Source organism: Vipera ursinii, assembly GCF_947247035.1.
Source record: "Vipera ursinii genome assembly, chromosome: 2".
NCBI lineage: Eukaryota > Metazoa > Chordata > Lepidosauria > Squamata > Viperidae > Vipera > Vipera ursinii.
Genome location: NC_139513.1, coordinates 115,224,198 through 115,249,734, shown reverse-complemented (window position 1 = coordinate 115,249,734; position 25,537 = coordinate 115,224,198). Strand labels below are relative to the sequence as shown.

Sequence of the window (25,537 nt, the reverse complement as noted above, 5' to 3'; positions counted from 1 at the left end):
GGAAATGATGAACCAACTAGCTTTAATGCAGTTGAAAACAAAAGGTCATAATCCACAGAATTCAGTTTTCAGTTATGTTGCAATTTTCAGTCTTCAGGAGCACTGGTCTTCATGGAAAATAATTAGCCTTATTTGTGGTTCCTGTTCCATTTGGCATCAGTAAAAAAGCAACCTCTGAAGTCATGGAATTCTTGATGCTTTCCATTATTTTAAATTACAGTTTTACAGTGAGATGGCCATGATGCTCGCATTTCTGTATTCACATAGATGTATAACCACATTACAAAAGGAAAAAGGCAGAGGAAAATTGCAATGATCAAGTGAAATCCACCCAGAGAATTTCTGGAAAGAAACAGGCAGAGATTTTGCTGAAATCTAATCCAATTCAACACAATTAACAGGACCTCAGAAACATGAATTATTCTTGGTTTTGTAAAAGTACATTAATGATTTCTGGAACCAATAAAGAAGTTATACAAATAGTCCTCACTTGGGACTGGTAACTCTACCACTAAACTAGAACTCCAGCTTCCCCGCTCAACTACTTGAGTAAAATTGGTTCTCTGCTAAATATATATGCCAAATAATTTGCTTCGCTGTTTAAAAGAACTTAATCTCCAACTATAACAAGATTGCAAAATTCAGACATCCTTGGCACAGGAGTATAATATATTTGTCAGGGTAAGAACAAGTTTTCTATGTATTACTAAGCTGGAACTGGCAAGTTAAAAGACTCACTTGGCTGAATTACGACAAAGGCTCATCCAGGCAGTAACAATCACCAGACCAAATAACTCCCTGTTTTTAATCAAAGACAACTATGTAAGTTACACAAAATTGATCCCACAAAATAAACTATATGCAAAGAAAGTCTTTGCTTATAGTTACAATAGCATTAATTCTGTTAGTACTGAACAAGCACATACTTACTGAAAACATACTGGCAGTTTAGGAAATAAAAAAATACGTGAAGAAAATTTATTTGCCATATTTTAATTAGTTGGGAGTATTAACACAAACCCACCAATCTCAGAGTTTGATTAGGGAATGCAAGTTACAGTACTTCCATTTTAGGCAAGAGATATAAACATTTTACTTGTCTTGGGCACTATCCAATTAATGCCATACATTCTTACATTAAAACATATATACATCAATTGTAATAAGATTGGTTTTAGTCTGGCTACCTTCAACATCTTCAGGTTAAAATATCTCATTCTATTTAAACATACAAAGCTAGATTAAATAGTGACTACAGAAGAACCCAAAAAATATATGTGGGCACTATTAAAAAAATCAGCCTATCCCAATACTTTGTATCAGGTGTTAGTAATCTCAGATTGCAAGATAAAATCTTCTAGGATTTCTTTCTATTGATTTTCTTGGCACATCAACATACATTGTGTGTCAGGAATTTGTTCTAGGGACTTCAAAGCTTTAAATCATTTTAATCCCTTAGATCTAGGGTAGCTTGAGGATCTCACAAGTGTTAAGGATGAGAACTATGATAATCATGAAAATACAGTAATAGTAATAGCACTTAGACTTATATACCACTCCATAGTGCTTTACAGCCCTCTCTAAGCACTTTACAGAGTCAGCATATTGCCCCCAACAGTCTGGGTCCTCATTTTACCAACCTCAGAAGGGTGGAAGGCTAAGTCAACCTTGAGCTGGTGAGAATCAAACAAACGAACTGCTGGCAGCCAGCTGGCAATCAGCAAAAGTAACCTGCAGTACTGCATTCTAACTACTGCACCATCATGGCTTCATAATAGTGAATTAATGCAGAAAAGATTACTGACCTGCCTTCTTCCTCATGCAAGATGTTATTTTGAGCAGTAGTAACCAAGGAATATCCCAACACAGCAGAACCCACAACACAAGCAGCTGAATGTAGATCTGATATACTCCTCCACACAATGTTATCTGGAAAACGTGAATCATTTGTACAAATCACAATGGAATTTGCACACTGAATTCATTTTTCTTGGTTAATCTCTTCAAGAGCCTTCAAACAATAATTGTAGAGAGAAAATTCTTTAGATTTGGGATTTACTGCATATAATCAAGTCGAACAAGAAGAGGCACTTTTCATGCAGGTTGAAATATCTAAAAAAGCTGTATTTCAAAATTTAAAAACATAGGAGATACTGAAGAGAGAGAAAGCAGCTAACAGGCCACGTTAGATACAGATAACACATAAGGAAATGAACATATAGTATGAAATCTCAAGGAAACTAGTCAGTATTAGTACTATTCCTTCATTCCAAAAGAAGTAAGAAGAGCAGAAGAGAATATCAGAAATGATAGATTTCAATTGACTCTGAATACTACTAACAAAAATATATGCAATCATATGTATAGAATACAACAAACTACCTTAATAGAGAAGCAAAATAACATATGGGTTTATACATTATATAGCTCAAGTTAAATGTGAAAGAAATAGAATGCTAGGCATATCTAAGAATTCTTAAAATGTCACATTCATGTGCTGCCTTTTCAACCAAAGAATTGACATATTCTCACTTCTGCTTTTATTCTCACAATAATCCTATGTCCCAATCCTAAATTGGTTAAGATGAAAACCTGTGGTGATTTAACACCTAAGCTTCCCCTCTCTGTGTCCAACTACAGTTTCCGATATCACAATTGTGAGGAACTTTTTTTGAGAAAAGAAATTGGGTTAAAAATAATTATAACTATCAACCGTATTCCAAAAAGCATTTACCAAACAATGGAAGAGTGTACTACCTTTACACAACTGTATGATTTCAATGTTCAGTATATTGACTAGTAGTTTTTTTACAATCATATATAAATTCATGGTTTAAGAATGTAGCGAAGAATGTTCAGTTTCTGGATGGGGCACTAAAACTTGTTTCTAAATTATCAAAAAAACATAGAAGAGGTGAGTAGCCAGAATCTATCAGTAATTGGAAGAATGATCTATTTTGCCCAATAATACTATACCTGTGATTGGTGGATTAAGGCTGACTATCAGTGCAAGGCATGCTGGCACAGAGTATACAACCTAAAAGTGAGATGTATTAATATATATTTTGTAAATAAATGAAGATAGAAAAAAGGAAAATGGAAGTATTCAATTCCAATGACTAGATAAATAAACGAGTCCCAAGACTGAATCCCCGGGAGAAACAGGAAAGCTGTAAGCTGTGTTGCTTATTGTCTAAGGTAAAAAGACCTTAGAAGGGCAAAAAAAGCTTGATTGTGCAGAGGCTTTTTGAACCACGGACATTTCACAAAAGGAAAAGAATTGTCAAAGAAGCCACCCACCATCAAAGCAAACAGACCTGCCAAACTGAATGTGATGATTGCTGGTGAAATTATTCTTTCTTATGAATGTCTTGTCTGCTTGGGGAAACAATCAGTCTATGTGGGGAAGTAAGCTGCACACAGGAGAACACCTAAACTGTAATTTAGGTGTTACCTTCAGTTCTTTTATTAGTAATTCAAGTTCACTTTGTAGTATTTGCACTATTAGAAGCAGATACAGAATGCCAGCTGTGAACTCTCAAGGAAGCTCAAAATTAGGCTGCTATACAAAGGGTTAGCTTTGAAAACTGTTCAGCAATGGCAGTAAAAGTGCAGTTACAGTTCTTATGTGCAAAGCCACAATAGGACATTTTGCTCATTTGTGTATAGCAGCCTTTGTTAGTAAATAAAATATATTTACTTACTAGTGGCATGCACTTAATTTGAAACTTCAGTACAGTAACTGAAAAATCATCTTCTGCAATTTAAGTTCCTCTCACCAGATGCCATCATTAATTGCTTTTAGGTCCAGTTTTTGTATTTATTCTATATGCAGCAGGTGGCAGTATATAATCAGTCATGGCTGATCTCAAGGAAACCTCCCTCTGGTCTGATAAGCACCTTAATAAAGGCGGGATAAAAATGTACCACCCCAGTAAAATGTTAGGACATAATGTTAGCATAGCAAGGGACAAAAACTTTCATACGTGTCTCTCTCTCTCTCTCTCTCTCTCTCTCTCTCTCTCTCTGTGTGTGTGTGTGTGTATGTATGTATGTATGTATGTATGTCAAGTGTTTTTTTGATGCACCCTGTTGGCCCAAATATGGGGAGAATACATACACACCACATACTCACTATCCAGAGTCCAGGATCGGGGTCATTGATCTGTAACAAAGAAAGCAAAACTCATTGCTATAGGCTCTGATATTGAATAGCACATAAAATCAAAATCCTTTATGATAAACCATAAGTCACTGTCAGCTTGCTCAATATGCGGAAGACTTACTAGAGATCTTTTCTCATTGATAAAGATCATGAGCAAATGTTAATTTTTGAAAACTACATAAAGAATAGAAAGAAATTGCAAACATCTAAGAGTGGGCTCCTCTTCTGATGTGCAGTTAAATTGTGTGCACCCTATGACAAACTTAACTGATGCCAACTCAACTGTAGCTCTATCCCAGTCTGTAGTATTCATTTTAAAAAGCAACATCAAATCACCTTCAAGTTGTGCTTGAAACCTAGTGACCACGACCTTTCCATATAGTTTCTTAAGCAAGAATACACACCAAATACTACCGTACATGCTTTTTCACTTGCCGAATTGTGGATAGGGATAAAATAGCAGAACGGTGGCAAAAGAGGCTTATTCCACACTAGACAGAAAAGAGCTCCCCCATCCTCCATTAATATGTCCATTGGCCACTTGATACATCACTAAGGCAATGAGTGAGAAGCATAACAGCTTTTACACATCTTAAGGGTTGGATTAAAGAGGAATTTTTTGCTTTGAGGCCATTCCAGCCTTGCTCTTGGACCAGAAAGGAAATGAAGCCAATTCTGAAATCAAAAGAAAAAAAGGCAGAACAATGGTATTGTCAGCTGGATAAAGGGGGGGGGGGAGACCCTTACCTGAAAAGGTAAGGTCACGGGAAAGTCCAAGGTTGCAGAATAGACCGGCACATCGAAAAATACCTCAGAACAAGACCTTGGCAAACCACTTTCCTATTGAAGCTAAGAGAACTACAGGGACGCGCGATGCTTCCAAGAGAGACCAGGAGTAGGAAGTCTTGACTCTTTACGCTTTTAAAGTTGCTTGTCTTGCGAAGCCTTCTCTGGAGTTTTCACTCCCGTCTCTTCCTACCGCTCTAGTTGGGAGTCGGTAGAGGACCGGGGGAAGGAGGTGGTTTCTTTTCTGGCGACGCCATTACTCGAGTCTTTCCCCAACTCGGGACCTTTCCAGGTCCAGCCTTTCGGCTACTAGAGTTGTGACCTGCGCTACTCCGGAGATTATCCTGCCCACTCTTTGTCCCTCTCAACACAAATACTCAGCCAGCCCAACCAGACCTGAACGGCTCCAGCCAGCGCGAAGAAGACGGCCATGATCAAGTTGCTGAGCCTCCATAGCCGGCTGGCGCCCGGGACAGGAGGCGAACTAAAACAGTTAGCCTCCATTGCCCGGAATTACGGCTTGCCTTTCCCAGCCCAGCCCGCTGAGTATACGCGGCCTAGGCGTCACCTTCTTTCGAAGCCCACCCATTTTCCCCACGCCGACGAGCTGCCAGGAGGACGTCCCACCAAAGGAACCGGGAACCCGCCTCTTGCCTTCTTTTCAGCGGGCTCGCGAGATGTGGGGCAAGCAAGTAAAGCATATAGTACGGGAGCCGGAACAACCTGTTACTGATAACGCAGCCAATTTGGAGATGCGACTTTGAATCTTGTTTGTAAATAAACAGGCCTTGATCGCTGACGGAAGGAAGCCAGGTCTCTAGTTTCGAAGCTGACTTGACTGCTTCTTCCTTTTCAAGTGGGCGCGACCTCGACTTTCGTTGTCAACATTGAAGGATATCTACCAACGGTTTCTTTTTTTTTTTAAAGCACCAAATGAACTGCCAATAAAATCGTAAGGAAGGACTATGAGGAAACATTGAACATTATGACTGAAACATCTCTTTGATTTATTGTATAAGTGTTATTTATATTGCAATCAATTATTTGTTGTCATTTAAGATTTCTGCAGTTCTGGCTTCAGTGGATTGTTGGTAATGTGGGTAACGTGAATTTTGGTACAAACGTTTAAGTAAAGATCTTCCTCTATTCTTCTAAATTCATTTTTAAAGTCTTGCCCTCTGAGTTTTTCACTAAATTTAAAAAATGTACATACTGTTTTCTCCAGTGTAGCACCTCCCAATATGTTGTTAGGTAGGAATTCAAAACCTAATGAATGGTTGAAGATAATTGATAAAATTCACATATTTGTTACATTTATTTAAGCAATCCCTCCCTTTTTGAGAGAGATGGGCAGTTCAGAAATGCAAAATAAAAAATGGATTTAAATCTATTCCTACATGCATCATATGCTTAATAATGTAATAATGAACCCATAAACTTGATTTTAATTTTGCATTTAGTGGTAAGATAATGTTTTGCACCAAGGGCCCCAAACTGAGTTGCCAGTTAGAAATTTATGCTGTGGAGTATGGACAAACACTAACAAGATGCTAGTTGTATCTTTTCAGAGACAGTATAATACACCATCTTATTTCCTAGGCCTATCCGTCTATTGTGCTGGTGACAACCTTCAGGAAACTAACCTGGGCTATGAGTTATGTCAGAAATTCAGCCATACTGTACATGTCTCATCAGAGAAGCCAGAGGAAGAGTGTCTTGCTCACAAACAATATGGTGAGAGGTAACTTATAGAAACCTATACCAGACCTGTGATTGCCCGGTCAATCATCACCAGGTCAACAAGGACCAGGGAAGTGTTTGGATGTTGGCTGAACAACCAGGAACAACTACTGGAGGACTATTGGAAGAAAAGTTGCTTATCTGTCACAAATACCAAAGAGAATAAACTGGCCTGCAGGAAAGATGAAATGTAGATAGAAAAGAGCTATGGCAAGGCAAAGTATTATACGGCTGATTAAAAAAAACCCAGGCAAAGCAGATATCAATAAGGCCTGGCAATGGCTAAGAGCAGGCAAGTTGGAGAAAGAGATAGTGGGGTTAATTCTGGCTGTACAAGACCAAGCCTTAAGAACAAATGCATAGAAAGTCAGAATTAAAAGGACAGCAAGCAACAGCAAATGCAAGCAAATTCTGTCTCTGCAAAGAAGCTGAAAAAGCAGTGGAGCACCTAGTTATCTGCCACAAGAAAAATGCAAAGACTGACTGTAAGCCATGGCATGACAAAGTAGCATCAATAAAGCATTGGAATACTTGCAACAAATACCATTTGCCTGCAAACAATAACTGGTGGGGCCACAGCATAGACAAAATAGAAAATGAAGAAGCTAAAGTAGTTTTGGACTTTGTAGAATTTAAACAAACAAGCATCTGCCACACAACACCCCAGACTTAATGCTTGTTGACAAAACAGTCTCAATAGCAGACGTTGCAGTACCTAAAGATAGCAGAACAGAAAAAAGAACTGGAGAAAACCACAAAATACAAAGACCTGCAAATAGAATTGGCAAAGGAAAGCAAAGATAGTACCCCTTGAATGTAATTCCAAAGCATCAGCGGCACAACCTGAATGTTGTCAGAATCTCCATCTGTCAATTGCAAAAGGCAGTTTTACTTGAAATAGCTTACATTTTACAATATCTTTAACCTTGTCAAATAACATCTGCCTATCCTAGATCCTTGGAAAGTACTTAATAGGTGGATAAAGATGCCAAATCCAGCCTAAAATCTGGACTCTTGTGACCAACCATGATAATAATAAATCTCCAGATATATAGATATAGGTGTATTAGATCTGGTTTTATCTCATAGCAGTTGCAACATGCTCTGATAGTAGAGATCATTAACATCAGTCTATTGTCATAGATAGCTCCCTCTCTGATTGTATTCTAGCTTACTGATGTCACCGTTCCCCCACAGGGAGATAGGGCCTGTTTGACTGGCCCACCTGTACCCCAGGTGACTGATGGACCTTATGTGGTTCCTCCTGGCTTTCCTTGAAAATCTAGTGGCAATTCGGCTGAGGGCACAATCACTACTGGAATGGACAGATGGTCTCTCCCTGTGCACCAATCCCAGGCACACATTGGTTTATTGAGTCTGTGAGATGAAGCATCAGAAGGAATGCTTGGAGTGCCCTTGGAATAATCACTGAGTTCAATCAAACATGAAAAAGAGCCCCACATGACATTTAGGGTAAGCCAGTCCCCACTGAATAGGCATGGGCCACAGTATAACCTGCAAGACTACCATGAGGAATGCTACTATTATTTGATAGATAAAATTGATTGGATCTACTATAAGTTGCATTTTGATAGGGCAGGTCAGACTAAGATGTTGAGGGCTTGGGCCTGTGATCTGATTTAGGATGAATTGGACTTGGTAATTCCTGAAGAAATGACTAGGGTTCTTGGTGCTGTTAGTTCAACCACCTGTCTGCTGGAACCTGGTCCATGCCATGGTCTTAGCCTCTTTGAGGGAGAGGGCAGTGCCTCCACCCTTCTAAAGAGATGATGGTACATCCCTTTCTCAAGAGGCTGCAGTTGCATCCAAAGGGTTTTAGGTGAGTACTGCCCCATCTCCAATCCTCCTTTTTTTAGGGAAGATTGTTGAGACTGTACTTGCTGAGAACCCTGGATGAGAATTTCAGTGAGATTTCAGTATGGAGACCACCTTGGGTTGTATTGTTGATGCATTTAGGTGTAATGTACTCCCAAGATCTTTCACCCATTCCATTTGTGCGCTTATTGTTGTGCTCCATGATCTCTCAGTGCTTTCAATTCACTGACCATATTCTTCTGGACTGGCTCCAGGGGTTGACAACTGGGCATCACTTTTCCATGGTACTCTTCCTTCTTCAGGACTGATTCCAGTTGGTGCTGAATGGGTCGCTCCCCAAGTCCCTTCTTTTTGAGGTTCCAACTCTCCTCCTAATCAACATTTACATGAAACCACTGGGTGAGGTTATTTATATCTCACAACCCCAGGCTGGCTAAGTGAGGTACTCCTCAACTTACAACAGTTTGCTTACTGACCATTCAAATTTACAATAGCACTGAAAAAAAACAACTTATCATTTTCCACACTTACGACCGTTGCCACATCCCCATAATCACATGATCAAAACTCAATACTTGGCAACTGGTTCATATTTATGACAGTTGCAGTTTCCCTGGGTCACGTGATCCTCTTTTGTGACCTTCTGACAAGCAAAGTCAATGGAGAAGCCAGATTCACTTAACAATTGTGTTACGATCTTAACTGCAGATTCACTTAACAACTGCAGCAAGAAAGGTCGTAAAATGGGGCAAAACTCATTTAACAAATGTCTCACTTAACAGCATACTTCTGTTGGTTCAATTGTGGTTGTAAATTGAGGACTACCTGTAAATAAATCCAAATATTTCTTGAATAGGGTAAAAGCATGTATCTATTCATTGGGAAATAATAAAAATGCCTACTTTAAATATTGCATATGTTGGGAATACAGTGGGCAATAAGTTTACAATACAAGGCAAAAGCTAGAAAAACTTCCTTCAAAGAAGCCCTTTTCACTTTCTCATTGGCCTTTCAGGAAGTGTTTATTAAACCTTCCCATTTAATCCCATTTTAATCTGTCGTTTGAGGGGGTTTGAATGATAGTTTTAAATAAATACATATTTTTATAAATATTTTAAGGTATTTATTGTGTTCTAATGCTAAGGTTCCATTTTAAGTTATAATAATGCTTGTACTGTAACTGATTTCTGATATTTGTAATCTTGAGCCCCCAGGTGGACAAGTAGTGTACAGTATACATCTTTTTTTTTTTAAGAACGTCCTGTTAATTAATGACAACGCTGTAAATATCAAGACTGAAGAAGCTGATAACCAAATAAGGTTCCTTAAAACACTTTGTTCACCAGTATACATTTCCCAGTGTAATATCCTATTAGAATCGCAGGACCACCTTTAATTAAGGCAAGGCAGAGCAGGATAATTCACAGGCTCAATTCCGGCAGAACCGGACTGATTATGTTCTCTAATAACAGATCCTGTCAAGTAATGATCTTTCCTCCTCCTCCTCATGCCGTCCGGCTTAAACAACGCTTAAACCAGGGGTAGGCAACCTTGGCTCTTTTATGACTCCTGGACTTCAACTCCCAGAATTCCTGAGCCAGCCATGCTGGCTCAGGAATTCTGGGAGTTGAAGTCCAGGAGTCATAAAAGAGCCAAGTTTGCCTACCCCTGGCTTAAACCGTTTTGTATACCCAAGCGTTGCAATTTAAAAGCAATTTAAAGACGAGGCGAGGCAGAGAGGCTTGTGCCTCAATGGCAACCCGTTCCTGGTTTAAGAGGCAGGTTTCAAGCAGAGCCCTTACATTTCGAGGACGACCAACGTCTTTCTCTAACCAACCCTTTCGCTTGGCACAGTCTCCCACCCCGCCAGGATCTCTCTAAGGCGCTCGCATTTGAAGGGGAGCGCCGCCATGCCCGGCTAGGCTGCGAACTTGCGCGCACCGCGCGGCTTCTTCCTTTTCCTCCGTCCTTCCTTCTTGGCTCCTCTGTTTGGGCGAAGGACTCCGAGGCATCATCCGTTCCGCCCGCTGCCTGGGAGGGGTTATACTTGTGCCGCGGAGGTGGGAGGGAACGACGGAGGAAAACGGAGCCCCAACAGCGCGGCGAGGAGAGGAGAGGAGGAGAGGAGAGGAGCGGCGGCGGTTCGGGTCGGTCGGGGCCCGGGAGGCTGGCGCCTGTCGTCCCGTGTCGGGACTCTGGGTGTCCCGCCAGACACCTCGGGCACGCGCGAGGAGCCGGGGGCGGGCGGGCGCGCGGGACGGGGAGGGGGTCGGTCCGCTGCGCTGCTTCTTGCTGCATTGCAGCCTCCTTCCCTCCCGCCGTCCGTCCATCTCTCCCTCCCTCCGCGTCTGGCGCGCTGTACAATGGCGGCTCCCAGCCCTGGTCCCGGCTCTGGCTCCGGCCCCGGGTCGCAGTCGGCGCAGACGACAGTCAGCAGCATGCAGGGTAAGGGAGCGCGCCTCGGGAGCGGCAACCCGGGCCCCGAGCGGCAATCCCGAGGCTCTATAGGCCGCGCTTCCACCCCCACTCCCACTCCACCCCCGGCCTTCGCCTTGGACGGGCAGCACGCTCGCTCGCCTGCTTGCTTGCTTGCTTGCCTGCCTGCCTGCCTGCCTGCCTGTAGGGACAGGAGGGAGCGCCAGAGCTGGGCAAAGGAGGACCAGGCCTCTCTGGAGGATGATAGGCCTAGAAGCGCGTCCCGGGCAGTAGGAGGTGGAGGCTGAGTTCTTCTCTGGCGAATCCGAGAAGACACCCCCCCCCCCACACACACACACCAGCTTTACCGAGTGTGAATTTCGGGGAGAGGGGGTGTGTGGTGTGCATGACGGAAGACGAAACTGGGGTGGGGGTGGTGGAAAGAGTGTTAAAGAGATGCAAGGCGAGAGGAGTTTAAGGGCCACGAGAACGAGGGGAATGAACGTGTGTGCGGTACTGGAAGGAGGGGAGGGGAGCGTGTCTCTATAAATATACGTGCAAAAAAAAACAACACTCCGAGTCGAAAGTAGACGATCACCCAGAAAATCGGACCTCTGAAACAAACTGACGCGTGATGCTAGGTGGGTAATTTCCGGCAATGCGGGAAGTGGAGCTTTTAATGCCCCTCGCGAGATAAATTTCGGGGACCTGAATCCCCGGAGAGAACTAGAATCCGGTGCAGAAGACGGGACGTGTGAACACAGCGACAGAACAAATCTAGCCGCCTATGTGAGGGCTTGCTGTTCTGAGGTATATACGGTATGTGTGAAGTGTGTAAGGGAAAAGGTTACAGCAGGTCTTCGATGAGGTGTAGAGTATAAAGCTCACTAGATACCGTAGTAAGGCGTGTTTGTGTGGAGTCATGGAGGAAGCGGTGATGTAGCTTTAAGAGGCGAAATGAATAAAGGCATCAGGCGTTCCCTTAAATTCGAAATAGGTACGGTGAGTGTGGAATGTAAAAGGCAAAAGAAGTAGATTCTGAGCATTCCTATTCATAGTAAAGGAAAGAGGATGATTGTTGTTTACAGTGTTAAATTGTGAGAGCTCTCTTTTTCAGGATCTGTGTATATGGAGTATGAGGTTGACATGCTGTATTGCTGGTTAAATCCAGAAACATACTCTTTCCATTTGTACCATTTATAACTATGATTTAGATTCACTGTGTTATCTATTAGGAAAAGCATTCTGGAATATACAGGTAGAAGATATTTTCACTATCATTTAAGTTAAAATTCTATCTTGAGTTTCTGAATGCTCTATTTGTTATCAGTTCAGTATTTGGAAATGTGAGCATGTTAGTACACTAGTATGATAATAAATATGAGTTTAGTATTACTGAGATTGCAGAGTATGGATTTTCCTTCAGGCCAACTGATCACTATGGTAATAGACTGGACAGGAAGTTTTTAATAATGTAATTGCTGCTTCAGAATCATTTCTATGGAAAGAGTGCTTATGTTTTGTAAAGCATAATAAAGATCTTGGATTTAATACATACCATAGTATTGCTATTTCAGGGGATCTCTAATGCCAGGGTCCCAAGCCTAGAAGAGCAGCTGTTATTGGGATATTGATTATGTTAAATTGTTCAAGCCAGTAGTTGACTAAATTAACTATATAAAGTGCTCATCACAGATGCTAGAAAACTGATTGACTTTTCCTTGCATTAAAAGTGCACTAAAATGTTTTTGCAAATATCAGATAATATACAGTAGTATTATATTATGCTTAATGTACAAATTTTGTGTTTGAAGCAGTGTACTATTGTATGCTGCAATATAAGAATAATCAAAGTAATATAATATCAGGATGGTATTCAAAACCTTTTTGAGGAGAAATATGTAATATAGTATTTCAGCAGCTATCTGTATATTGTAAAATCTAGTTTTGGACACATTAGTTTATCTCAGAAGCTGTAGTAGATGCACTTTGTTGTTGTTATCTGCGAAGTCGCAACCCCATGGACAGCGGTCCTCCAGGCCTTCCTGTCCTCTACCATCTCTTCTGGAGTACATTTAAGCTCACGCCTACTGCTTCAGTGACTCCATCCAGCCACCTCATTCTCTGTCGTCCCTTTCTTCTCTATTTTCTTCTGGTTTGTCTTATTCATGATTAAATTATATGAATTTGTTTTTTCTGGTGTTTCTGTCTCAAAACACCATAATATAAATATATTGACTGTGCTTCCTAGGAATGCTAGGAGTTGTAATTTAGTAACATCTGGAATGCCACAGGTTGCCACCTCTGATTAAACTATGTAAGTATAGTGTAGTATCTGGTTACCATGTGTAGCCAAATTTGACTTACTCAATCTAATTCCTAGAAGTGGTTATATCACTTTGTAGCATTTATGTATTAGTTTTGTCTCATAGTAAAATATTACTTTCCCTGGATATTAGAAATAATGTGCTGAATTGATAGGACTTTTAGATTTATTATGTATTTGGGAAAACATCTTGTTTAAAGTTATTTTCAAATCTGCTTATTGTAACTAATAGTTTATAATAGGCACTCTCTACTTTAACAATTTCTATATTTTAAAGACATTGTAATCAAATTGGAAGCTCTTAGTCTTGAATTACTTCAAATAAATTATCCAAAGACAGACTGCCCTAGCTGGCTGCTCCTGAGGGAAAAAAACACCTAAATTCTAAATACTTGTATATTGCTGTCTTTTTTTCCCTGCCATTCAATCATGTTCATTTCTTGGAGACTGCCTGGACAGGTTCCTGCAGTTTTCTTGGCAAGATTTTTCAGGAGTGGTTCACCAGTGCCTTCTTCCTAGGGATGAAAGAGACTACTAGCACAAGGTCACCCAGCTGGCTTTGCGCCTAAGGTGGGACTAGAACTGACTCTCCCAAGACATTTAACATTCAGAATATGATGGTGTCATCACACAGTACAGTACAACCAGCCGTGATTAATGAAAATTAAACTGCATTAAATCACTATTTTTTAAAAAAGAGAAAAATCCAACTTTATGCAACAAGACTTTTCATGTGTTCCTTCTTTCAGAAACTTGCCATATTTCTTCCTTCAATCTACTCCACAGGCTCTCAAGTTGTAAGTTGGAGAAATGAACCACTCCTTCTGTTGATAGGAACTAATTGATCAATAGAGTGAATTAGCATGATTAGGTAAAGGTAAAGTTTTCCCCGCACATGTGTGCTAGTCGTTTCCAACTCTAGGGGCCGGTGCTCATCTCGGTTTCAAAGCCGAAGAGCCAGCGCTTGTCCGAGGACATCTCCGTGGTCATGTGGCTGGCATGACTAGATGCCAAAGGCGCATGGAATGCTGTTACCTTCCCACTGTAGTGGTCCCTATTTTTCTACTTGCATTTTTACGTGCTGTCGAACTTCTAGGTTGGCAGAAGCTGGGACAACTAACAGGCGCTCACTCTGCTACGTGGCACTCGGGATTCGACCCGCCAAACTGCCGACCTTCTGATCGACAAGCTCAGCATCCTAGCCCACTGAGCCACAACCATTATTTGATTATCAACCATTATTTAAATAATTTATAATAATCAGATTTGTTTCTGCTTCATTTACAAGTCCCAACTACTTTATAGAAGAAACTATATTCTCATTTCTAAAAATTATTGATGGTGATTCCTCATTTTTAAAATAATGTTACATATGCATTATAATAGATGGGAAGCTTGAGTAGAAAAAGTAAGTTTAGATACTTCTTAATATAGGTCTTAATACAGGAATCGAATAGTTTCATTGTCTACATATGAAACTTTCATACTACCATTCTATCATTCTAGATTTGATCAAATATTAAGAGATCAGTTATCTTTTTAGTCTCTGAATGTTTGTGAGATTTTTGGTGCTTCAATAACTATACCAGTTTACACATGTACAAAAGTGCTTCTCCCATTTATTTCAGTGGTAGGTGACATACAGTTGAATACAAGGTGTATATTAATAACTCAAGTGAGTAAGGAAGCCTGAATGCTTGATCACTCTTACAGATCCTTGGATGCAAGTCATATATTATGGTTCAAGGTCAAAAGCCATTCTGCTGATCTCCAACTTGCTAAATGCATGATTCCACTGTAACAAGTATAGACTTGTCTTGGTCACTGCCTCTTTTGGAGAGGATTTAATATGTTTCTTTTCCCTTCCTGTATTCAAGTGGTGAACATCACACCAATACCCTGGATAAGTTTAGGTAGTTTTCAGAATGAACCAGAAATGATTAATTGCTCACAAAGAAAAAGAATAGAGCTGTGTAATGTGTGTTCCCATATTTAAAAGGTGGTGATGTGCTTCCTCAAGAAGCCATTGCTGGATCCTACATTTATTGTTGATTTTAGTCCAGTCTCCATTGGATTAGATTGCTGAGGGCTCTGGAAGAAATGGATTATCTGGACCTATTTGTGTTGAGTTTCAGGCTGGGACAAAATTGATTATGCTTGACAATGAATTTTGGCAGAACCAGTTGGGATGATATCACCATCCTGGTTCTTCTTGATCTCTTAGTGATTGTTGATAACCATGGATCATGGAATCTCTCTAGATTGGATATGGAGTTTGGTAGTTGGAGATGAAGGAAGATTTTTTAGGGCCATGTTGCTACTGTAGACTGGTTTTCTGTGACTGGTTCCAGTAGATGCAGGAGGGAACTATTGAGAAATCCAGCCCAAAACAAACCAGGGTGCCTCAGGATTTGACTTTTTAGTCTCCCTTGTTTTCACTTCTACATGAGTTCAGCTTAGTGTTCATTCATCAACCTGTACTTAGTTGTCCAAGTTATTCTGTTCCATTTCCTGGAAGATGTTTTGATCTGGTTGAGGAACAACAGGTTTAGCACTGATAAAAATGAATGCCTAATAGGTGCATAGATCTTCTGGGGATAGTGATTCTCTGTCTTTGGCTGTGGGTAAATGGCACTTTTCCATGCAGAACTAATATACAATTTGGGAATCTTTCTGGATTCATAGAACCTAGTGAAAGATCAGGTGGCAGCTGTGGGCTTCTTATAGCTTCATTATGTACCAGCTGTACATAGTCATGTATGTCTTATCCCCTTATGTGGGGAGTACTGCAACATGTTGTACGTTACTGTAGCTCCTCTTGAACGCCACTCAGGAGGTACACCTGTTCCAGAATGTAGCAGTGCAAGCAGTTATGGGGCACCCCTATCGTATGAGTTGCCTTGTTTCAGTTAAGCTTTAAGTGCAATTCCAGGTCCTGGTTATCACCTATTGGTGCTTTATGGCATAGGGCCTGGGTATTTGTGAGGCCACCTCTCTCCTATCATTAGATCTACCAGAGCTGACATGCTTCATATTCTTCCATTAAGCAATATCTTCTGATGGGATTTATGAGGTAGACCTTCTCTGTCACAGCAATTGCCCCTTAGAAAAACATCTCCCTCTCCCTAAGGTTTGGACTAAGCTGAACCTGCAGGCCATTAAAATGTCTTCGAAAACATGATTGCACCCTTTAGCCCCCTCCCTCAGGTCTTGGAATAGGTCAGGATATACCCATTTGATGAGCAGTGTCTAGTTAGGATATGTTTGTTCATCTCTGCTATTCTTGTTATGTTCCCTTTGTTTGTTTTAGGCAATTTATTGTTTTGAAAGTGTACACTACCTATAATGGAGTTGGGCATCTTTATAAATCTTAATTATAAATCCAGATTTGTAGAACAAAATATAATCCAGAATGTAGACAGTGTAAGCATAGCATCTTTCTTTAAATCAAAGGCATCTTTTTGTGGGATCTTGTATCAAGTGTGCAAGCCCAAGAGAAGAAAAAAAACTATTGACTTAAGATTTTTCCAACATGCTTACCTGAGTCCTTTGACTCTGGATCTTTGCACAGTGCTACTAGAAGAGAAGTAATTTAATATAAAACAAAGAGCAAATTAATCTCTTCTAGGAATGATCCCTTAATATCACTAAAATACAAGTTATAATAATTTGCAAATGTTCTTTACTGTAATCTATTGTAAAATTTGAACATGGTTAAATAGTCTGTCTTAGTCAGCAGTATTTAGCATGCCTCCTAAAGCTTCATATGCAAGAAGTGGAGTTTTGAAGGAGAATATACCATATCATAAGGCAACATTGTCCATTGTTTGACAATTGTTAGGACATTTTTCTAATATATATATATATATCTAACCTGCATCTACCTGTTTGTATTTTCAACATACTGGTTCTGGTCTTGCCCTCTGGGGCAACCAAACAAGTGTACTCCCTCATTTGTATAATGCAGCGTTTCCCAACCTTAGGAACTTGAAGATGCGTGGACTTCAACTCCCAGAATTCCCCAGCCAGCTATGCTGGCTGGGGAATTCTGGGAGTTGAAGTCCACGCATCTTCAAGTTCCTAAGGTTGGGAAACGCTGGTATAATGGTCCTTTTTAGATATCTAAAGACTGCTATCGTGCTTTCTTTCCTTTTCCAGGCTAACCATACTGACTTCCTTTAACCTTTTCTCTTAGAACTTAAGTTTTCAGTTCCCTCACCTTGGTTTGTAGCCTGCACCCATCTAAACTGTGGTGGGCAGCAGCTGGCCTTTCAAATAACAAATCAGATTTATGTTTTTGGGCATAGTTTTAAAACATTTTTTATCTCTTTTAACTTTTTTGTGGAACCTTATCATTTGGCACCTCTAATAAAGTTGATTTTTGTTTCACTACCGGAGTTGCCTGGTGGTGGCCTTCTAGCACCTGGCTCAGCTTAGCTAAACCATAGACTCACAAAGTTTTATTTGGTTTCCCCATACCATAGTTCAGCCAGACCCAGGATGGGGTAAGGATTTCCCCTATAGTCCTCCCCTGGTGGGAAGGGCAACACTGACTATAATAAAGGGGTGGGTGGCAGCAGCGAAGGTACCTAATTTTATAGCTGCTGTTGGCCTCTCAGAACAAAGGGCCTGAATGGGATAGCTGGATCAATCCTGCGAGCACCTTCAGTGTTACATGAATAGAGTGGGACAGTTACTTCCTGTGATCCTGAATCTGTGGGTGGTTTAAAATTATAACATTTTTGAAAACAAAAAAAAAAAAAATGCAATATTAAATTGACCCACATAAAAACACAGAAAAAGAAGAAAAGGGGACATAACATGTTTGTCAAAGGCTGGACTAAACTGCCAGGGTTTCAAGGCCCTTCAAAATACCTATAGATTGGGATCATTCAAATCTTGGAGATTCCAGAAGTCAGGAACTGCTCAACAGAAGACGCATTTCTGGGCCCCTGATAAGTGGTGTTGTTCAATCAGTAGAACCAGAGCCTGAAAATTCTGTCAAATCAGATTGGCTAGGCCAGGGGTAGGCAACCTTGGCTCTTTTATGACTCGTGGACTTCAACTCCCAGAATTCCTGAGCCAGCATGGCTGGCTCAGGAATTCTGGGAGTTGAAGTCCACGAGTTATAAAAGAGCCAAGGTTGCCTACCCCTGATCTAGATGATTGATGAACATGGTGAACAATGTTGGATTCAGGATAGAGCAATGCCTTTCCGTTTGATGCTACTCTCCCACAAGCTATGGGACCATTTATTAGTCTTCTGTAGCAATGGACATTCATCCAATTATGAATCCCTCTAACTGTTGTATCATCTGGTTCATGTTTTTATGAATAAAGTTATCATGAGAGACTATCAAATGCTTTGCTAAGATCAAAGATCATTATGTTCATGGCATGCCCATGGATCTATTAAGCTTATAGTAATTATAGAGTTTTAAATACTATATAACCACACTATTGTAATTGTCTTTGTGTTCTTTACATACAGCTATATTTCTGTCACGCTGCCTTCCCCTCTCTCTCTCCCTCCCTCCCTCTCTCTCTCTCTCTCTCTCTCTCTCTCTCTCTCTCTCTCTCTCTCTCTCTGTCCTGGTGCACTTTCCTCCTAGCATAGTATTTGAGTTTTATCATTGGTAGTCCTTATGTCTCCCTTAGCTTGGCTGAACTTCAGGAAGTATAAATTTTCATGTTTCAATTTTTTTTAAAAAAATATATTAAATATGAGTGGCTTGATATGTTTTTAACTGGTGGTCATATCTGAGAAATGATTCTTTCCTTTTGATTTGCTTACGTTTCTACATCCATTGTTTCCTATTGGGTATTTGCAAACAGGGTTTTAGAAGACTAATTCATTGTGAACCAGTTTCTGAAACTGTTGAGCAAAAGTTTTCTGTTACTTTTAATTATAATTCATGTAATAACATGGGTAGGACACTTAACCACATCTATGAGTTTACATAGAATTTTCAGATTGTGCATACACTGGAATGCACATTGTCAACTTTGTGTACTTTCTTATTCTTGCTATTGGCTGAGATGAATTAAAATATATATGTATTTTATTTGTAAAGAATTTATCTTGGTACAAATTTCCCTTCAGATTGAACCCTTCACTGTGATTATATGATAGAAAGGCTAGTTCAAATCTTCAACTTGTCAGATGCCAAAAACAGTAAATAAAACAGCCTGATACAATTTGAGGCAACCAATCCCATTTGTGATGCTACAACTCTAAGCTGTTAGGAATCAAAAGCTATCAATACTGTAATGTTTGATTAAATTTATTCTTTATACCAGTAGTTCATTAAGTGTGACCTGAAATTATATCTAATAATAGATAGAATAGTCCATAGCTAAATAGAGCTTCATGATTAAAGGCTTTTTACAGTACCTTTGATTGTTATATTAACATTTTGCTTCTGAATTTTGTAGGATCATTTGGTGCTGTTTCAAAGCTAACACATTTTCAAACATTTTTAGTCATCAGAGAAGGGTACTATAAATTCTCATATATGTATCTACTGTAAAAATGTCCTCAACTGCTTACCTCTGGATATTGAAGTATACTAATAATTAGAGATGAATTTGTCATTAAAATATCTTCAAATTCTATAGGTTGCTAAATTATTATAACTTTATTTCTCAATCCTAAAATGGCAAAATAGTGGCTGTTACCTTGTGCCATGTTTTATGCTTTGTACTACCAAAGGAAAGATGGGATAGACATCTTAACAAATAAATAAAGTATTATTTTAAGAGACATTACCTGAAGAGGTAATGATGTGTTTTCTGAATGCAATAGTCTCAGTTCATTGACAAGCAAGAGATTGGTACTGGGAAGAGCATTCATAAACCTGAGACTTAAAATACCTGGGAAAGTAGCCTTAAAACATGCAGAGGATGCTTAAAAGAAATTCTGGTAGCTCAAGGAAAGCTAATTATTCTTCAAACCAGAAAAAATAACATAAAGCAGTTTGGTGAAATAACCAAAGAAGGCAAAATCAATATCTGCCTAATTGCATACAGGTTGAAGAAACAGAATTGGTTTTTATGCAAAGTATAATTCTGGTCGTATGAATTACAGAACTATCGAATGGCAGGGAACTGTACCTTTTAATGTAGAAATGGCAGTCCCTATCCTTTAAAGCAGGCATGTCAAACTTGTGATGTCGTGCGACGTATCACAACTTTTTCCCCATTTGGCGCAATGGGGTGGGTTCGGTTCCGGCATGACGCATCCTGCCTGTGGGCCGGGAGTTGACACGCCTGCTTTAAAAGCAAGGGTAGGGAACCATGGCCCTTTTATGACTTGTGGACTTCAACTCCCAGAATTCCTGAGCCAGCATGGTTGGCTCAGGAATTCTGGGAGTTGAAGTCCACAAGTCATAAAAGGGCCATTGTTCCTCACCCTTGTTTTAAAGCCATAGGGAATAATCTGTGAGTTGCATATTGGTAGCAGTTTTCAGTTGCTGTTAACATTGATATCTTCTCTATTGTCTTCTAACTTCACATCTGTTTCTGTCCACAACTTTGAGAAGTCTTTCTCCCTCAATTTGCAGCTCATATCCATAGTTTGTTTCTTGCTGCTGACCTTGGTGACTTCTGTTGTCACCCACATTTTGCTTTCTGTGCTGTCTGGCAATGAGCTGCTGCATTTATTTGCCACTCATAATCACATTGCCCCAAATTTACTGCTTCTAAGATTTGCTCGTGTTAATAATAGGGAGAAAAAGAGGGAGATTTCCACTTCCTTTGTACATAGAAGGATGTGGCAGCTGCTACTATGCAGATTATCTTTTTTTCTTGTCTTTTAAATTGGAAACCTTAGCATCTACCAGCGCATAATCTGGCTTCCACACTCGGAGCACTCTGTGATTATTATGCCTTTCAGTCTGAGTGAAGTGATTAATTCAAAAACCCATGCATTACGATGAAACCTAATCTAACCTGGAAAAACTATTTTGAAAATCGTATTTTTAAATTTTACACAGAAGTCATCATGTGGAGACCTCACTAGCTATTTATTTTTAACTTTCTGTTTTTAAATTAACAACTAATATGCAACCTTTATCAGTGATCTGATCTAGATGTTCATGTGTTCCTTTACAAATGTCTTGGACAAAATCATTAAACAATTTTTTAATAGATAAGCTTTTCCCAAGGTAAAGCACTCCAGATTTTCTGGAACTTCAAATTCCATTGCCATTCTGAAAATTATATCCTCAGTACAGTATACATGGCAGAGTATTGAGATTGCAGTTGATATCAACAAAAAAATCGATTATTAGAATTTGTTCTTTGCAATTCAGATATTATTTTACCTATGTTAAACCTTTTAATTTGTATCTTAGGTTTTTAAAAAAATGAACGTTAAATGTGATTTTAAAGGTTATGAACATCTGTGATTTCCAGTAAATGAACTAGAACTTATCTTTTTTGCTTTAGGCTTTCAGATAAACTTCTGTGAAAAAGCACAAAGTAAGCTATATGTTTTATAGTATTCTGCTATTTTAATTTATTTTTAAATCATTCTTGGTATTGGGAATGTGTCCACTGTTGATCTAACTAACAGGCCATGCATTATTACAATGGCAGGGCTTCCATTTTTCATTTTCCAAATTGAGATTCTATTTTGTAAATCTTTAATGTTATTTATCTTGGATAATAAGGATAATTGTTCTCACTCTTTGAAATATAAAAATATTTGTTTTCACATGATGTCTAGATATAAATATTTAAGGAAACCACTTAAATAGTGAAATGATTATTTCAGTAGGGATCTGATATTCAGTAAATTAGCCCCTCCCCCTTCAGATATCAAGCTACATAAGAATTTGGTTAGATTATCAGTTGACCAGGATATTGACCTGCAAGTCACCAGCATATCTATAAGATGCAATTTTCCACTGCTGCTACATGAAATTCTTTGGTTGGAAATGTTGGCACAAAGCTTGGATTTTAAACATCTAAAGAATATGTGCTATACTTTTAAGTCATAATTCTCTTTTCTTAGTTAAGGTTTTAAAGTAAAAAGTTGCTGAAAAAGGCGGTGAAAAGTTGTTGCAGAGACGGTGAAAACAAGCATGTTCAAGCTTTCCTTTTCATATTCACCTATCATTTGTAGAGGACGATTTCCTCTGTTTATAAAAAAACCCTTTCCACTTGATGGAAGTTGTTGTATTCCAAGAGCCCATGTTTGAGAGCGAGCAGGATTTAGAGAATGTACAGAGAGCAGGATTTCCGGGAAGCACATTTGCTAGGTATGTGTATAAGCCAACAATGAAAGGATCTACCATGCTCATCTGTACTATTCTTTAGTGTGAATATAATCTCCCAATATTTTAAAAAATGTGTGAATATAAGAAAAAAATATCATTTACATTGCTTTTTATCTACCTCAGAGTGATGTGGAAACATACATGATTGAGTGTATGCCAGGAGTCTGAAATGTCTTATGAAGATTAAACATTTTAATCAGTCCTCGTCAGATTGCATTTGGATGATTAATGGAAGCTCTGTACAATTTTGTTTTCATTTTTTTCATCTTATGGCTTTCATTTTTAATTGCTATGTACATTATATCTTTATAATTGCCTGCCATGATGTAGTGGGAGCTCTGTTGAAGAACACCATTTTTTTTCTTCATTGGGTAAACTTACATAAACATATTCATTCTGTATTTAATTTATATGTTTTTTTTAAAGTTAATAAAAATGCCTATTTAAATTAGAAGTGATTAATGCTTCTTCCATAATTGTGGATGTTCAGTAATTTGTGACAGAATTTTATATCTGAGATTTCTGAAGAGGATCTTTCACTGGAAGATTTTAGGCAAGAAGTACAAAAACTAAAGCATCTTTAAACCATTAAATTAGATTATTACTCATCATCGTACTAGGCTTCCTATAGCTAATCAGTTTGAGATGCAGGATACGGAAAAGATGCTGCTGCAGAAGAAAGTAGAGACACTCAAATAAAGTGTTAAGAGAATTTGCATAGTGTTTGGTGGGGGGGTGTCTTATGTTGTTTTCTGTTTCAATAAGACAACCATTGTTCTATGGAATGCTGTTTTCCTCTTGTCCTTCTTGCAGACTATGATATCTACATGGATAACAAACTTGAATTCTTAGACAAGTTATGTGGAAAATATAACTGATGTAGCTGGTAATTGTTTGAATATTTCTTTAAAGTAAATAGGAACCACATGGTCCAAGATCAAGACCTGGTCCCATGGTATGGATAATTTCTGACCTATTGCTTGTGCTACAATCTCTGTTTAGATTGGAAGAAGCAAACAAAAGGACTCGGGCACAATTTGTTTTGAGAGGAGTCTCCCACTTGGTACAAGTAGCAGCTGTAGGCTCCAGGTTGAGTTAAAAAATAAAAATAAATATTTAAAGACACATTTCCTCTGTTATACCTGATGTGAATTCTTCTGCCCTTCCCTATTTCTGATTATTATCTATGTTAGAAATATTGAATTTTGGCATTAAGTTGTGGCTCCTTCCACTATGTTGTTAGTATAAAATAAGACTTTCAGTTGCAATTTGTTTATATTCTGTTCTATATTGACATAATGTTTAATTGTATATCGCCATAGGTTTTTTCTCACAGTTGCCAATCTGAATCATATAGGCATCCTGTTCTTAGGAGTAAGACATTGGAAATGAAGTTAGCATTAGCATTATTGTTCATCAGAAGGAATTAATGAGAACTAAATAATTTGAATTATTAAATTATATTTGGGAATATAATCTATATAGCAAGAGCTTGCATAGATAAGAAAGCTCAACAATTCTGTATGATCTGTCTGGCAATGAGGTAGTGTTTTGTGTGTATTTTACAACTTTTTGCAGTTTTTTATGTGCAATTTATTCTGTTTATGCAATAATATATTTTGTAGTATATGGAATAAATGTACCATTTCCAAACAGCTTTAGAAATTTGGCTTAACCAATTAAATAGAACATCATTCCATTTAGAATAGAATAGAGTAGAGTTGGAAGAGAGCTTGGAGGTCCTCTAGTCCAGCCCGCTGTTCAAATAGGAGAACCTATACCATCTCAGATAGGTGACTAGCCTCTTTTAAAAAATCTCCAGTGATGGAGCGCCCACGATTTCTGGAGGCAAGCTTTTCCACTGGTTAATTGTCCTCATGGTCAGGAGGTTTCTCCTTAATTCCAGGTTGCTTCTCTCTTTGATCAGTTTCCAACCATTGTTTCTCGTCCTTCCCTCTAGTGCTTTGGAAAATAACGTGACCCCCTCTTCTTTGTGGCAGCCCCTAAAATACTGGAATACTGCTATGATGTCTCTCCTATTGCTTCTTTTCTTTAGACTAGCCAAACCCACGTCCCACAGCCATTCTTCGTATATTTTAGTCTCCAGGACTTTGATCATCTTAGCTGCTCTTCTCTGATTTTTTTCCAAATTCTCAACACCTTTTTTGTGATAAGGTGACCAAAATTGGCTGCATACCATATTTAAATATGGTAGCCTTTGTGAATTTTTTTTGGAAGCTGAAAAGAGATTAAAAGTGTGTAATCATTTCACATTTAAGGTTAACCACAAAAATGGAAAAGATAGAAGCCTATGAAATTTTATCAATATTTCATTTGAGAAGGGGACAGTATACAACAATTTCCTCAAAATTATTTATTTAACGAATTTATATAGCTGTGTCACAAAACATGACTCTTGGTAGCATACAATATATAAAAACAACATACAATAAATCATAAAATACTAAGTAAAAATAGAAAAACAAAAAAGATAAAAGTATATTTCTTTAAAATGCAAATATAGTTGGAGGATATTTGCACTAGAAAAAAAACTTCAGTTCTGATGATAATTCTATCATCCTGCTTATTAAAACACAATTTCATCTTCTACTAAAGTTTTATAAAAAAAATCAGTTTAAGCATTCCAGATTATTTTTGATGGAGATTATGTTTCTGTATACACACACACACACACACACACACACACACACACATTATTAATCCACACACATATGCACATTAATAAACCCAATCTTTTTGTATTTTGTTATAATTTCTGTATGCTAGCAGGCCCAATTTTTGCTCTTATTACAAAAAGGGAAGGATTGCAGGAGAAAGTTTTATTTAGAGATATATAACAAATAAACCATGTTTCCTAGTTCAGTTATGTCATATGAGCCAAAGGCAAGAGAAAGACAGAAATGAAGAGCAGTAAAGCAAACATTTAACCACATTAATGAATGCTAGTTTGCTCACTTCTTCCTTTGT

At 38.7% G+C, this 25,537-nt stretch overlaps 2 protein-coding genes across 8 annotated transcripts in view; one reads left to right on the top strand and one right to left on the bottom strand.

Annotated features, from left to right (window-relative positions):
• Window positions 1–5: 5 nt before the first annotated feature.
• On the bottom strand, window positions 6–6,307 carry TMEM220 (transmembrane protein 220). 2 transcript variants are annotated; one of them, XM_083354422.1, is made up of 6 exons: window positions 5,520–6,307; window positions 4,136–4,165; window positions 2,977–3,037; window positions 1,806–1,929; window positions 739–798; window positions 6–342 (listed from the first exon to the last, which is right to left on the bottom strand). In XM_083354422.1, exons 1-6 carry the CDS (start codon window positions 5,538–5,540, stop codon window positions 210–212), a joined length of 429 nt encoding a protein of 142 aa, XP_083210548.1. In that variant the 5' UTR covers window positions 5,541–6,307; the 3' UTR covers window positions 6–209. The 2 variants fall into 2 exon arrangements, with proteins under 2 accessions (XP_083210548.1, XP_083210547.1); XM_083354421.1 differs by having other exon boundaries at window positions 5,348–5,531.
• Window positions 6,308–10,487: 4,180 nt separating this feature from the next.
• The window catches only part of MAP2K4 (mitogen-activated protein kinase kinase 4), a 78,411-nt gene continuing 63,361 nt past the window's right edge, over window positions 10,488–25,537 (top strand). For 3 of the 6 annotated variants that reach the window (XM_083354412.1, XM_083354410.1, XM_083354413.1), the window contains exons 1-2: window positions 10,488–10,972; window positions 21,717–21,749. In XM_083354412.1, the coding sequence (XP_083210538.1) occupies window positions 10,891–10,972; window positions 21,717–21,749 (115 nt within the window). In that variant the 5' untranslated portion in view covers window positions 10,488–10,890. Of the gene's footprint in view, window positions 10,973–11,561; window positions 11,584–21,716; window positions 21,750–25,537 lie in introns of those variants that run through there. The other 3 variants (XM_083354409.1, XM_083354411.1, XM_083354414.1) reach the window with 3 other exon arrangements.

Excerpts from the sequence above, each read along its gene's own strand:
- TMEM220 (XM_083354421.1), bottom strand. The coding sequence starts at position 5,455 with ATGGAGGCTAACTGTTTTAGTTCGCCTCCTGTCCCGGGCGCCAGCCGG. Across the intron at positions 3,038-4,135 it reads CCGATCCTGGACTCTGGATA|GTTGTATACTCTGTGCCAGC; the intron begins GTGAGTATGTGG and ends TCTCACTTTTAG. Across the intron at positions 343-738 it reads CTTTGTCGTAATTCAGCCAA|AAATTCTCTGGGTGGATTTC; the intron begins GTGAGTCTTTTA and ends GTTTCTTTCCAG.